The sequence below is a fragment of the Xyrauchen texanus genome, chromosome 40 (assembly GCF_025860055.1).
Source record: "Xyrauchen texanus isolate HMW12.3.18 chromosome 40, RBS_HiC_50CHRs, whole genome shotgun sequence".
In the NCBI taxonomy this organism is placed as follows: Eukaryota; Metazoa; Chordata; class Actinopteri; order Cypriniformes; family Catostomidae; genus Xyrauchen; species Xyrauchen texanus.
Window position 1 is genome coordinate 8,242,005 of NC_068315.1, and position 16,602 is coordinate 8,258,606.

The 16,602-nt window shown below is 37.4% G+C and overlaps 1 protein-coding gene across 6 annotated transcripts in view; it reads right to left on the reverse strand.

The window, feature by feature from the left end:
- The window catches only part of LOC127633682 (brain-specific angiogenesis inhibitor 1-associated protein 2-like), a 78,517-nt gene that overhangs the window by 44,951 nt on the left and 16,964 nt on the right, over positions 1-16,602 (reverse strand). For 4 of the 6 annotated variants that reach the window (XM_052112937.1, XM_052112934.1, XM_052112933.1 and 1 more), the window contains exon 3: positions 11,979-12,065. The exons of the other annotated variants lie outside the window; for them this stretch is intronic. In XM_052112937.1, coding sequence (XP_051968897.1) covers positions 11,979-12,065 — 87 coding nt within the window. The remainder of the gene's footprint in view (positions 1-11,978; positions 12,066-16,602) is intronic. 6 annotated transcript variants of the gene reach the window in all.

Consider the following 16,602-nt stretch of genomic DNA (forward strand, 5'->3'; position numbering starts at 1 on the left):
TGTGAAATCTATTCACGTCTATCATAACTCTGAGCTGCACAGCGTGTTTCACAAAGCGCGACCCTGCTTGTCTTTGAATCTGTCATGCCTGACCCAGGATAACAGCACCAGCCTGCAGTACATATCTAATCAAGCCTTCCTCTTAAGCTCTGCCTTCTGAGAAATAGAATGGCAGTCCGTTTTATGGAGCCGTTTCAGATCAAGGTCAGCTGTCCAACAAGTCATATATATTACAGCAGAGAGATTAAAAAAGAGGATGGATACACACAAAGTAACACATATGCCAATCTAGGGCAAACTCACTGCATCCAAATCCAGGCTGACTAGCAGGAAGGACAAAAATAATAACGAGAAAAGGGTAACAGACCTGAACATGCTTTTTTTTATTATGGTTTAATTTATGGTCTTTTAACAGCTTTCACAGCAAACATTGCAAGGATACTTAAAAGACTTATACTTAAAAGAAAAAAACATATTTTGAATCGGCCAAGTGAACAAGTTTGGGTGATTCTCACGAAACCTGTCAAGAAACAATTAAGAAACTATAATTTGCATATAATAATTTAAGCCTATATTTAGGGCCATTAAGATTCTCTACATTCTGATGTTATATTAAACAGATACACAGTTCTTATTACCACAACGCGAGAAAACGTGGTAATGAGAACTGGGGGGTTCAAATACGCTTGTGTTCTCAAATAATGTCCCAACGCAAAACATTTTTAATGGTCCTACATATAAGTTCTTCTTTTTTTTTATTGATTTAGGACTGATTTTGTGAGAATCGCCAAGACATGGTCACTTGGCTGATTAAAAATTCTATTAATTTTCCCTTGTGCAAGTCTTCTAACAATTTTCGCTGTGTTTGCTGTAAATAGAAGTGGCAAAAAGCCCAACAACTTTTTAAGATGGCACATTCATTTTATTCAGAATTGACAGGAACTGGGCATTGCATAGCAGAATGGAGCCAGAACTGAATGCTATTTTATTTTTGTTTTTTTAAACAATGCAGGTTTCCTACATAACAATTTGCTTATTGGTTTAATATGACCAGGACATATTTTCTGACTGCTGTATCTTTTCAGTGACTTTAGTAGAAGGTTCACAACAAAGCAAAGCATTGGAGGTGTGTAGGTAACCCGGAGTTTCCTCTGCCATTGACCATGATCTAACCTCACCTTGGCCCCTGTCCAGAACTCTTCTATAGGTTGGCACACTCTAATTTTCCTGTCCAATCAGCACAATGTTCTTATACCACTCCCCCTCTCTTCATTCTTCCCTACTTCCGACCCAAAAAAGGCTTTGAGTGCGGCAAAAACAATATCAAAAAATACAATAAAATAAAACATTGGCTTGAGTTATGAACACTTCAATCAATACTTATTTAGATACAGCACTGATTATGTTGTAAAAGAATTAAGGAAGTTTAAGGAGTCTATCCTGTTCATTCTATTCAAATTCAACTAAAATGATTTCTGATATACTTAAGTGTGCATTTAATGCCAACATGAAATGTATTTTGCATCTCAGATTGCTTCTGTAAATATGATGCACTTCGTAGTGAAACAAGATATTCAAAATAAAAAAAATGGAGCCAGAACTGAATACAAGTATACTAAAACAATCCCTAAAGAGCAGTTTGTCTATTGATTATAGCTTGGCAGGCTTACGTAGCATTAGCGAGAAAGAAAAGTAATTTCAAAGACGGGGGTTATTACATTTTGATGACATATCATTTTGACTATAAAGGCTCTCAACAGACATGGTTTGCTCTTCTAGATGGATACATTCCTTCCTCTCACCTTCAATCATTTCATTTCTCATCTTTTTTTCTTTTCCTTTTCCTTGTCCATTGTTCCTTTGTCTTTACCCCTTTAAAACATTCTTACTCAATTCTTTCCCTCCATATCTCCTCAAATTATTTCACTCTTTCTTTAATCCTGCATGCTAGAGGTGATAAATAACAATATTGTGGGACTTATACAGCACACAGATGGCTGTGATAAAACTTTAGCACATTTGGATGGAAGACGCATGGTGAAAGATTCTTTGCTGCTAAACTAAAATAGGTATTACACCATATGTACCAATTTGCTCATTCTTTGCACTAAGCTAACAAATGTTTGTACATCTATAGATTGAACAAACAAAATAATTTGTACTAAAATATCCATATGCATCAGAATAATCACCCAGTCATATGTGACACTGAAAAATGTATTGACCCAAAATGAAATGCAGTGATGCCTCATTGATCTCACAACCCCAGGGTCTGAATAATTGCTTTGTGGCAGAGGACAGTATACATAACTATTACAGTGCAGCTGATGAGGTCATAATGGAGATTGAGTACTGCAGTAGAACAGATTACTGGGTTGTGAATAGGATATGCTGGGCAGCCAAATCTATATGACAGCCACATAAAGGAATGTTTCATATGTACATGTCCTTTGATCTCAATTGGGCCCTACATGTGGGAAAATTATTAATGAAAATTCTGCCATCAATTACTCTCATGATCTGAATTCATATTAAGAGAGGCCATCATACAGTTTGGAACAACATGAGGGTGAGTAAATGATGACAGAATTTCCATTCTGCGAGAAATATTTCTTTAAGAGCGTGATGTTTTCATAATAGAAAGCTGAAGTATGGAACAACAATGTTTCACTTCCCTTCGGAGGGCTTCTTTTTACGATTGCCTCTATAGCAACAATTATCAGCTGTGATTCGTTCCTCAGAGTGGTTTGAGCCATTTGCTTTTTGTTTTATGTGTTTGCGCTCATTTGTTTGTGGCATTAATGCAAAGGGAGTAATACCCAGAGGGTGAGACAATGAATAAAAACTGAAACCATGTTATGGCACTATGAGTCAATCACATAATAAAGTGCTATTTTACACTTCCTGTGGTGAGCAGGAATTGAAGGTCTGAGACATGAGAGAGAGAGAGAGAGAGAGAGAGAGAGAGAGAGAGAGAGAGAGATACCTGTGTATATCCACATAGAAGAATAATCTTACTGCTTTTGATGTCTTATTTATTTTTCTCCCAAAATTGTATTGTATATTGTATATAATTCTTTATAATACCATCACTAGGGTCTTATTTTCTATGACTGTTCTTGTCATTTGAAATAATTCTTTTGAAATATTGTGTGTTCACAATAAAGCATTTTAATTGAAAAATTTAAAAAATTATTTGATTATCACTCTCTCAGTTTCCCACCTAAAGTCAGCATGAAATGGCATATATATGTATCCCCATGGCCTACTCCTGAAATTTTGGGAACACAAGTTTCTTCTTTCCCATTTTTGGCTTAAAACATCATTATTCAGCATGGTCAGCAAAGACTAATAGTTTTACAGAACATTTCCATTATCTACTCTCTAAAAACATTTAATGAGGAATTTTCCCCTTCTGGCTATTCTGCAGGCATGAAAAATAATGAACCACCACTGTCATCTGCTACAGCAGGTTCCTAAACATACAAATCACTTAGTTCTCAATGTCTGAATCAGATCTGAATCTGATCTGTAAAAGCCTATTTTGTGGGATTTAATTGAATAACTGATCAAAAATGAGAGTGGATCTGTTGCTGGAGAATTTCAGTTGGCACCAAAATTTGCCAGCATCAATTATTCAAACACCCCAGAGTTATTTTGCAACTATGGAGCTTGAAGACGCAATTAGTCCCATTTCCGACAGAGCACACAGTTGCTTGTCTACAAATATTTGCACTACAGCGAGAATATCCAGGATTTAGTATAATTATCAGAGTAAGCGGTTCTAAATTGCTTGAAAAGTCCCAAAAGCTAAAACTGCAAATGCGACTCCAACCTATTGAAATCTCTCAGCTATTTTGACCGATGTCCATATTTGGGCAGGGGGAACAGGAAGCCGATTAGTATTCTACACACTCGTGCAACATCGAGGAGGCAGACAGGAGGGGCTGTTTTTGGAAACACTGACATCACCAAAGTGGCATTATGGTACTCTAAATCTACAGGCAAGAGCCCCATTCTCATAGCCCTTGCTCTATCTCTCACTCTTTTCCTCTCTCTAGCGGAACTTCTCCTGTTAAGGCAAATGTTTCATCTATTTTTAGCTCTCTCTCTCTCTCTCTCTTCAGGATGGCTGCGTTCCTGCATCAGTGCGTGGGCTGACTGGGAGCGGTGGGTGATGCGATACGCACAAGTGCTGCATTGAAGAATCACCACGCATCTTTATGCACAGTGAGAGATTGCAAGGTAATCCGAGTTAAGGATGCGATGAAGAGGAAGAGAATGCCACTTAATGAGATCTCACCATTATGCACTACACTAAGAGTGAAGCTTTTGCAATGATATAAAAGGAATTTCATCAGTTTTGATTATCTACTGCTCATTTGATGTTATAGCAAGACTGATCGCCTCCTGGTTCTCGATAGGAAGGGCCAGCTAAGATTAAAGCTTGACTAGATATATCAGCACAAGTCTATGGCTAATGAACCCCCAAAGCCCCTCTAATTGGATTGTGAGTTTTGTATTGATTGGTTAGTACTGGAGCATCTGGATCATGTGGCTTACAATGATTGACCAGTGCATGGTATATAGGTTATAAAACTAAAAGTTTAGACCTAAATAAATAAATGTTTCTTTTTTATGCAATAGGCATCATATAGAGTATTTGTGATCTGTCAAAAAGACCAGCATTTCTAATCACCAGTATATGTTGCGTTTTGGATGCTGCTTCCCTGCTTGGGATGCATGTGTTCCCACCAGACTTCTTAAACAGATTAACCACCAAGACTTTCCTTGGTCAACCAGCTTCACCAAAAAGACCATGCTGGCTAACCAGCATTATTTAGCATGGCTAAATAATAGCATGGCTATTCTGATCCACCAGATAGACCAGTATCAAACCAGCAATAGCTAGCATAAACCAGACTGGACAATCATGAAAATTCATGCTGGTCTAATGTGGTCGTTTCAACAGCATGTACACCCCATTCAAGTGTCATTGCATTGATCCCAACATAATCTCACAACAACACGTAATAAGCTGTTGAAATCATAACATATCGTACGACTGTTATTCCAATAGAGACCAACCAATCAACAAACAGAATTTAAAAAAGTAAATGTGTATGAATGAATTTGGTTACTCATTACATATTTACAGTATTTATGCAACATGAATGACATGTATTTTCCTATCGCCAACTCGCATAATTTCTTACTATTTCACCATCTTGCACTATTTTTACAATTTGTCACGAGACTATGTTGGTTGAACCTCTATGGATACTTTAGTGAGTTTGAGTGCATCTAAATTCCTCTAAACATCTAGATATACTGCTGAGAACACAGCAGGCAAATTCAGCCCATGGATTTACCATGCTCCAGAGTTGATATAATCCATTAGTACATATAGTTATCACTTCTATTCCTTTATCTCTCCATGGCACTCTTTCTAAATAATTGCATTTAGTGTGGCCCACTGACTTCTTTAAAGGCATTTTACCTGCTCAGGTAAGGCTTATTGCCAATTACCTACAGCTGTCACAGTGCCAATGGCCTTCTAGAGGCTGCCATATCACCCTGCAGCTATTGCCTGGTTGCCCACTAAAGCTAAGCAGGGTTGAGCCTGGCCAGTACCTGGATGGGAGACCTCCTGGGGAAAACCAAGGTTGCTGCTGGACCCCCTGCTGGTATTAGGGAGGCCAGCAGGGGGTGCTCACCCTATGGTCTGTGTGGGTCCTAATGCCCCAGTATAGTGACAGGGACACTATACTGTAAAAAAAAATAAGCACTGTCTTTAGGATGGGATGTTAAACTGTGGTCATTAAAAATCCCTAGGGCACTTTCTTGTAAAGAGTAGGGGTTTAACCCCTGGTGTCCTAGCCAAATTCCCCCATTGGCCCCTATCTATCATGGCCTCCTAATAATCTCCATCCCTGAATTGGCTACATCACACTACCATCTCCTCTCCACCAATAGCTGGTGTGTGGTGGGTGTTCTGGTGCACTATCATCCAGGTGGATGCTGCACACTGGTGGTGGTTGAGAAGATTCCCCCTATACTATGTAAAGCGCTTTGGGTTTGAGAAAAGCGCTATACAAATGTAAGTTGTTGTTGCAGAGTTTGTTGTCTCACGATCACATTCTTTAGCTTTATCCTAATGAATCATTTTTAATTTCAAAAGAATTAAGCAATAACTTATCCCAGGTCCAAGCAGTGCACACACATGTAGGGTACACAGGTCAGGTTTGGGGAAATGTATAATTAATTTCAATGATCTTAATCAATGATTAATCATACGATATGACCCGGATACCAATACATGTAAAAACGCCCCAAAAAGGGCTTATATAGTCCAGGTGTCTGCTTCAAATATATATAGATAATTAAACCCAACGAATTATAATTAATTAGGAATATACATTATATGCAGACAGGCTATATTAATTTAATTAAACCCCCAATGGAATTGACCCGTAGGCTACCGCAACCAGTCAGTTCGTCCAGCGAACAGCTTTGCTAAATATTCCTGATCAATTCCCTTTAAGGTTTATTCTTAGTTATAAGCTCACTCATCAAAGCACGTTAACTTACTTTGATAATATCAGCTCGTAGCTTAAAATCGCACATTAAAGAGGCTTTGTTTTATGATCAACAAGCACAGACAATCAAGCATATAATTGGGTTTAATACAAGGAACTAGAATATATCACTACACTTGACAAACAGACACTTAACAGGTAACATAAAATAAACATAAAATAAACAGAGTAGAAGCAATAAGGAAAATAAAGAGATTATTAAGGATAGCAACTTATTACAACAGTTAACCCTTAAGGGCCAGCAAATGGAATTACACACTTTAACGCATTTGGATTTCAGATGAAATAATACTTGCGCAAGGGACTTTTGTGTGCAGCTGAGCAAGATTGAAGAGAGAGTTGAAGGGTTGTTCCGAGAAGTTCGAAGCGTCTTTGAGGGTGACTGCTGAATAGTTGACGAGGGTTCCGGAGGGTTGCAGAGGATCGGGAGAAGAAGTGAGAGATGTAAGATGGCTTGAAGAGGTCCGGGAGAAGTCCAAGGGAGGTCCAGAAGTGAAGTGGGGAAGTTGGGAGCAGCCAAGAAGACGAGAAGATAAGAGAGAAGAGAGGAAGAGATCGAAAAGCCAGTGTTGATGCAAGTTATACCCTTCGAAAATGGGGCTCGACCAATAAGAAGAGTGGAAGTTCCAGGCGGGAATTTGGTTTATTGCCCTTTGTCCTAAGAGTGTTCCTCTTAGAACTAGGAAATATTCTTGTAATACTAATATGATGTTTTTATCGACATATCATGTACACGGTCATTTCAATCTTCAAAATACCAAGTTATAGAGACCAAATATGACACACATATGATTTCGGTTAACCATAGTATGCAAAGTCTGAAACATTAACCCATTAGAGTTTGCAAGAAAACATAGATCAAACAACATTTAGGAAAGTCCTGAGATGGAACATTAGATACATGTTAATAAATTTATCACAGGGATATATATATATAGGATATATAGGATTAAAAAGGGTTCATTTCTCCTTCTCAGTAAGGATTGAGTGAGCGTCAGCCCTCTCTAACATTCCTTTGGAGGTCGTAAAATTCTCCTTTCTTTGGGCAGGAGAATGATTCCTTTAACCCGTCAAGGCTCATTTGCATGTTTATGACCGGGTTTATGACGGTAAGAGATTTTGGGCTGAATGACTCAAAAGATGGTAAACATAGCCGAAATACCATTCTAAGGTGATCTTATATTTATATTCAGCTAGGACAAGTCGTAAGGTTTAATTTGATACCAAGAAAAGTATATTTGGTACCCTTAAAAGTGGATATACACTGTTAGGCTATTACATATAATGCCTCTTATTAACTATAACAGGTTTTACTACACTACTAAACTAATTTCAACTAGTTTTGATCTATCATCAGACAAATAAACACACAGGGATTAAAACACATTTCATTATACATACATTTCTAAGTTTAAAACTGAAAGACACACATATTCTCTGTTGCCAACTTCTCACGTGCCCTTTTCTCACGTGGTGAAGCACAGGGTGTCACATGTGCGGGGGTTTTTAGAAAGCACCACGAGGATCCTCTGTCAATAGCGGGAGTCTCTCTCTGTCAATCGTTCATTGTCCTATCACAGACCATTTATTGTGCTCGTGGAGACTAGTTGGCGCTATTGCAGTAATTAGGGGAGTTGGAACAGTAAGTTCTTGTTTTCATGAACCTGCTGAGTTAATGATTATCCTTCATTGATTCCTCCAGACGCTACACACATGTACATCCCAGACATGTGAACTGACCAAAATGCTGGTTACACTTATTACATTTTATTTTAGATGGAGTATAGCATGTCACACCTCAGGACATGTACATTTTGCAAAAGTATTTCATGTCAACAATACACTTGCTCCTGAACGGACGTGTTCCTGACAAAACCGGTCACTCAAAGACAAAACACACACTTCCCACTTCCTTTACCACAGTTCATGAATGAACACCAGACAGACAGAGAACACTTTTGTGCATCATGCAACATGCATCTGGAAGGTTCTTGGCCCTTGTGAACAAAAAGATTCTCTGAACCATTCTACTAGTGAAACATTTTACATACTTATTGTAAGAGTTACTTCTTATTTATTTATTTATTTATTTGCACTGAAATTGCTTTAAAAACTGTTGTTGTTCAACCAAACAATTATTGCAGCAAGGTAGATTCAAATAGTTTAATGGAAAAAGTAAAATATGGAAAAAATTTAGTTACATTTTATCAAGGCATGTTTTACACTCTCTTTATTTTGTTACTAATACTTTTTCAAAATTTTCTGCAACATTTTCAAATGATGCAAACAAAATACTTTTTTGTTTAAGTACTCTCATACTTACAAGTAACGGAAAAGGGCCAATAAAAAATGCATTGACAATTGCAACTACAACATTGCTTAATTTTTTGTTCCCAACAAAATCATCGCAAATATTCAATATATTGGCCAGACTTTGTGAAAAGCATTGTTTATTAGATCATTTTGAAAGCAGCATCATAATGCTGATGTACTGAAACAGTGTTAGTTCAATCATGCCTGTCATTCATTCTACATCAGAGAGTCACATGAGAAATGAGAAATACTGGAACAGCAGTAGAAACAAAACATAGCCATCCATGCATACACACTTTAAATACAAAACACAATATTATGTGCATAATGAACATGCATTATGCAAGGAAAGTGATGCACAAATGGAGGCAAGTTAAACAGACTCAATGTAATTTGTCTAGCAATAAAAGACCCTCAGGTGAAAGGGCTGAAAGGCTTAAATTCTCATAAAACTTTCCATATAAAACGGCTTCATACATAAAATCTCATAAAATATCATCTTATAAGGACTCGAGCTCCACCAGGCTACATTGTTTAGAAACGGAGCAAGCTGGAAATCAGGTAATCCAATCACACGATGAGATGATATTGAATTAATTCAAATAATAGTCTTTTACTGTTCTAATTAGAGCTGCGAGCATGAACTCTATTGAAAATGCAACGGAACAGCCACCAGTGAAATGAAAAGATTAAAGCTCAGAATAAGGTGAAGGGGAAAAAATTCTGAGATGAAAAATGATTAAGTTTAAACAGCTTACACATTCCCCCCTTTAAGCCTTTCCCCTCCTTTCTTCAGATAAAACTTCCATTCATTTTTGTCTCTGGAACTCTACAGCCAATACTTTCATGATTTGAGAGTCAAATTCCCTTAATACCAGTGTGTATAGAATCAAATGCTCAGCTCCAAATTCTAGTGAGCTGTCACAGTCTTATGTCCACCTTTAACTGCAGCATACAAGCTGAAATGGAACTTCGTAATGACTTAATTAAAATAGCAACTCTGTTAACAGTCACTCACGTGCCACACTAATAGTGCTCCTCGTGTGAAAAGCATGTAAGACTTAACTAACGCTCCCCTGATGTTAACATGTTGCTATGATAATATCTCTAAAGTCCAATAAGCCCAAAACATTCCCAGTACAATCAATTATTTAGTGTTTCAATAACATAGACCTATTTTTATCAGTAATTTTAATTATAATTTTACTAAAATTCTCTTAACTCAATCTGCAATCTTGAATGTAAATAAATATACTAAAAATGAGGCTATACTGGAAGGCAGCATAACTTTGCTTACTGTTTGGAACAACCTTTGCATCAGAAGGGCACCTATAATGCCTAAAATTTCTGTGTAGGTAGGCAGGTTATCAGGGATTGGAACAGAGCCAAACAAACTCTGTGCACAGCTCTCTGACGCACACAACTCTATCAAAAATATATCTCCACTCTAGCAATAAAAAGGTTTTGTATATCTCCTAAAGTTATTTGTATGTCCCAATTTGGTGAGTTATGGTTGTGATGGTATTTACTGCTCATTTTAGTCACTGCTATTCATGCCATACAGTCCCAAAGCTACTTATAAATAATAAATGGACAGGAACACCAGTGATGAGAGAACACATTTTTAACTTCAGATACTGTACGTCCTCTGAATCTCATATCAAGAATAAGATCAGTTTGCATATGAAATTTCTCATGGGGATGTTGCACAATCATTTGTAGTGCATAATTCAAACTAGGACATGGGGGTTTGATTCACAGAAGTATTGCAACGCTTTCTCAAATTGTGACTTTTATTTATGCTGTTTTGTATATCTTTACTGGTGGTGGTGGTGTAGTGGGCTAATGCACATAACTGGTAATCAGAAGGTCACTGGTTCGATCCCCACAGCCACCACCATTGTGTCCTTGAGCAAGACACTTAACTCCAGGTTGCTCCGGGGGGACTGTCCCTGTAATAAGTGCTCTGTAAGTCACTTTGGATAAAAGTGTCTGCCAAATGCATAAATGTAAATCTTTACACAGAATTTAAGATGGCACAGATCTGCCTTAACTTGGCACTGTAAAGATGCCTTATCATGCAAAATGATATGGCAAGTTTCTGTCCAAGAAAAGGAGAAAAACAGCTTGTTTGCTGTCCATTTTGTCCCCAGAACCTTCAAGCTAGTATCAATACTTCCACATACTTCGCAAAGGGGGAAATTAATCACTTTTGGTCTATCAAGTGTTTTCTGTATATTCAAAAAGAACTTGCAAATTTTGAAATCAAAATTATGAGATGTCTAGGCCTGTTACATGATATAATATAACATAATATATTTGTGAGAAGACAGTGGCACTGAATCAGTTGGAGAGTGAGATAAGGGGCAGCCGGAGACACCAGTTCAAGAGAGAGAGAGAGAGAGAGACACGCAGCGGCATTGCATGTTTGTCTGTGTCCTTATGACTTATGTTGTTTTAAGTTCATATATATCAATAAGGTTTATGTTTACTCTGCAGCCGTTTCCCGCCTCCTTCTTGCCCGTACTTACCTGTTACAATAATATAATATAATATAATCAGGTTGGTTGGGTTCCAAAAACAATAGTGCAAATGTATGCAAATCAACCAAGACTAAATCTGACCAAAAAGAGAGACATTTTTTTTTTCCTCCCCTTTTCTCCCCAATTTGGAATGCCCAGTTCCCAGTGCGCTCTAAGTCCTTGTGGTGGCGTTGTAAATCTGGGTGGTGGAGGATGAATCTCACTTGCCTCTGCATCTGAGATTGTCAATAACCCACCCTTAATTCATAGAGTAGGATGTTTAATTTCATACAGACAATATGTAAATAAGACAACAGGGTAGAATGAACACAATGCAACCAATCACCAAAGAGCAATGAGTAAATCTGCAGAGTGTGTTCGTTTGAACATATGTATTATACCCCAAGATACAGTCATAGATATGCCATACTAAAGTACAATGCACTCAGACATCCAAAGCCATTCACACTTAAACCGATAAGATATTATCTTTTGCTACCCCTCCCAACCACAGGGGGCACTACAGCTACAGTCTATAACTCACCAACGTCCTTAGAGCCGTGACTCTCGCTGGCCAGCTCTCCCATCCGCACCAGTGCGTCGAAGTAGCCTTTGGCTGCAAATGTCACACCTGGAAACATGTAAGCATTGTGGACATAAGATATGGGAGCGTTCAAACAGCTGCCGAAGCGTCCCATAACCCATCGCTACGGTATCTATGGTAAAGGGATTGGGGGGTAGAGCTTGTGACCGGTGAGCAATGAATAGCAAACGTATCAATAAAAAAAAGTGACATTAAAAAACTCTGGTACCCTACAACTTAAAGGGATGGTTTCCCCCAACAAATGTATTTAAATACTTTGTCATTTACTCCAAACCTGTATTTCTTCCGTGGAACACAAAAGGAGATTCCATTCACTAATCTTCTTCTTTTTTCATTAAATATATGTGAATGTGACTAAATTTGACATTCTGCCTAACATCTCCTTTTGTGTTCCATGGAAGAAAGAAAGTTATACAGACATGAGAGTGAGTCAATGATGATTTGTGGGTGGACTATACCTTTAAAATTCACATCTGATTCAGTGCATTACTGATAGCATCACTCATTCTGTGTAAGGGCCTACAACAGGAGCAGATATGCCTCTTCTGCATCACTGTGGCAGAGAAGGATTTGCTCAAAATTACGCTCTTATGAGCCAGAGGATCTGGGTAGTTTTTTAGAAGGTTGAAAGTTAGCATGAGCTGTAGTATAATTAGGCTAAGTTGCTAAGTTCAACTTTGAGTTCTCGCTTGATTGTAGAGAGCTTCTAAAAGTTACACAGCCTAGAGCAGCGAGTGATTTTCTTTTGTCTAGTTAATATTGTTTTTTGATTAATATTAATGACATAATGGACAGCGGCAGTTCGTTTTCTCTGCAATTGCATGGCAGGTCTAATGCACAGATTCAAACCATGCACTTGTATAATTTGTCTGTTAGGTAGACTGTTATGTTGATTTGTGAGAAAACTAGAATGCAGGTTTGAAATAAACATCATCATCATCATCATCATCATCATCATCATCATCATCAGATTCGACAAATACTTGGGCGGAGTTTGCATACAGATTCATTTGATTTATTTCACAGGTTCTACTATCAATTCGATAGTAATTAATATAGTATATTTAAGTCTATTTGCTGAAAGATAAGTCGCTTTCAGCTTGCTAATGCTGTTTATTAAAACGGGACCTTACCTTACTAAAATGTAATTTTTCATCATATTGGTCACATTTTAGCTTTTTATGAATACACAAATTGCTCATATTCCATAAATAATACTGCAAAATGTATAATATTTACAAGTATTTACATTGCAATGTAGAACAAGTGCTAAAACACTACTGTCTCTTTAAGAATAGATGTAGTTCAGCAAGCATCTCACAGAAGTGTTTTGGTTGAGCACTTCAAAAAAATTTAGTCAAATGGCCTCTTTAACACATTCGTGCTATGTGTGATTCGATTTAAATGTTTCTATTTATTATATTTTTTATCAATAACTGCCTATAAAGAACAGAAAGGGTTTTAAGATACAATATTGAATGACAAATTGTTGTGTGGATCTCATCTTTGGACACAGAATGAGGCAAAAAAACTTTTACTCTCAACACGTAGCAAAAAGATCTCAGTGCTGAACTTCTTCGCCACTATACAACTCAATCATTGGTGAGTGAAATCTGAAGGTTTACTGTACAGGGGCTAATCATGGATATATTTGGTTTAAAAAGAGCTACATTTGGTTGCATATGCAAGTCATTTACTCACATTGAAGACAGTTTTCACTTAGAGTAAAAGACCAATTCATCAGATCACCATTCAAAATGTATTAAAAAATCTATTATTTTAGTTTCGACTTACTACCAAAGTACCAGTACTTTTGACCGGTGGTGTTTACCCTGACTATACTAGTCCATAATATTATGATAAAATACACAATTTAACCTATAACGAATGGACTTACTACCTTTTATACCTACACTGTTCATGACCATTCCAATGCAATGCAGAGGGAGTGTTTGGGTGGAGGTGGTAAGGGTATCCTCGCTAACAAATCCCTGGCTCAAGACAAGGTATGACCCGGTTGTGGGGTATTAGATGGGCAAATCTGAGGGCTTTGGGGCTCTAGTGGTTGGGGGGTGGGGGGTGTAGACTGAGTGGTGAGTGGTAAAAGGAACAAGGGAGCAGAAGGAAAGAAGATTAGAAAGGACAGAGAAGTCTTTCTCAACCCCTCTCAGAGGAAATCCAAGATCATTGAGCATTGCCATAAGAGAAAAATCTGACACTCACAGAACAGCCTAATCTAGCCTAAATTATCACTTAATCATTTCAATTCAGTCTGTCTTAGTCTAGTTTAGGGCAGATAGAGGTCTCTCACTAATCATTCCCTCTTTTACCACTCAACCCTTTTTCCATTCCTTGATGTGAGCTGAAAATTTCCTCATGCGGGTATTAATAACACTCCAAGAAACAGGCGAGGGAGGAAGATTCTTTAGGCTTACAGGAATATTCAGAGTTCAGTATTAAATCAAGTTAAAATCAATTCATCAAAATGTTGATTGCCACAAAAGATCATTTTGTGTCATCTCTCATTTATTTACAAAAAGCAAATCTTGCTTGTACAGTAAGGCACTTACAATGGAAGTGAATTGGGCCAGTACATAAATGCTAAAATAAAGAGTGTTTCAAATGTATAGCCTCAAGATGTAAACATTATAGGTGTTAACATGACTTTAATGTTAAAAGACCTCTTACTAACCTCAACTGTGTAAAATTATATCCAATATTACAACTTTGTTGTCATGATGATGTAATGCCAACAAACCCTGTAATCTGGTAAAGGATGTAATGCTGGTAAATCCCTGATTTCATCACACTAAAATCAAGTTAACAAGTATTATGTTTACGGCTTGTGGCTATACTTTTGAAAAAGTGTGTATTTTAATGTTTATGGACTGGCCCCTATTCATTTTCATTGTAAGTGCCTTACTTGAACTGTGATTATTGCATTTATGTAAATAAACCAGTAGAACTCCAAAACTCCTGATCATCAAGACCCTATTCAAAATCTACAATATAAAGCTATGTTCCTTTTGTGAACTATGCCATTTATTTTCTATAAATTATCCATTAGTTTCATATAACACAACTTTCTGTATTTGCCATACAACTCAAAGTTTGCAAATGCCCAGTGGCCTCCATCTGCACCAGTCATTAGTGGATACTGTGAAGGGTTTCCGCTCTGCTGCCTGCAAGAACTGGCACATTTACAACTCCAGCAATGCCCCATGATGGATTCTGTGTACCACCCTTGCTGCAGCCAAGACTGATCTGCAAGGATGGAGTGCAAATCTCAGTCTAGTTGGGTCTATTTTTAACCTTATCCATCAGACTTTCACTCTCTCACACACACATACACACATTATTGTGGTTAAACCTTCAGAGCTTTAGTGTTTTCCTTGTATTTTCTCCCTCATAAAATATTACAGTAGATGAAGTCTGGAATAGCGATTTAAATTATTAGATTTGTGCAGTACTATCAATCTCTACAGCAGCGCTACTCAACTCGCAGCACGCGGGACGCATACGGCCCTCCAGCGATCTTTTGTGGTCCGCGTTATGATATCATCATTAGAAATATTTTTATCAGCAGCCTATCAAATCTGTATGTTTTCTACATTGCTGAATCACATTAGAGAGGGAAATCAACTGCAAGAGGATGTTACAAATAAATGAATAAAAACAACAAATAATATTTGCACATGGCTGATGTTATGAGAGCGGCGGTCAGTCTGCGGGTACATGTTCATACACAGTACATACGGGCTCCAAAAATCACAGAAAATGCAGCAAAACGTAATCCATATGACTCCAGTGTTTAAATCTCTAGTGTCTTTAGAAGTAATATAATAGGTGTGGGTGAGAAACAATTTAAGTCCTTTTTTGCAATATATCTCCACTTTCACATCTGTAGTCACGTGTGGACACTTTTTAGTTTCACGTTCATATCTGAAAGTGAAACTGGAGACTTATAGTAAAGAAAAAGCCAATAACTTAAATATTGATCTGTATCTCATCTACAGAGCAGAGATATTTTTTCAAAATAATCATGATTTGTCTTCAGCAGAAGAAAGAAGGTTATACACATCTTGGACGGCATGAAGGAGAGCAAACGATGAGAGAATTTTCATTTTTAGTTGAACTATCCTGTTAACTAACATGCCAACATTTTTACTACAAAACTGTTTACTCTATCTATCTATCTATCTATCTATCTATCTATCTATCTATCTATCTATCTATCTATCTATCTATCTATCTATCTAACTCTTATATATCTATATACACACACACACACACACACACACATATATACACTGGCGGCCAAAAGTTTGGAATAATGCACAGATTTTGCTGTTTCGGAAGGAAATTGGTACTTTAATTCACCAAAGCGGCATTCAACTGATCACAAAGTATAGTACATTACATTACTGATGTAAAAAAACAGCACCATCACTATTTGAAAAGTAATTGTTTATCAAATCTTGACAGGCCCCATTTCCCCATGGAACCATCCCTCCAACGCCTTATCCTTGAGTAATCATGCTAAATTGCTAATTTGGTACTAGAA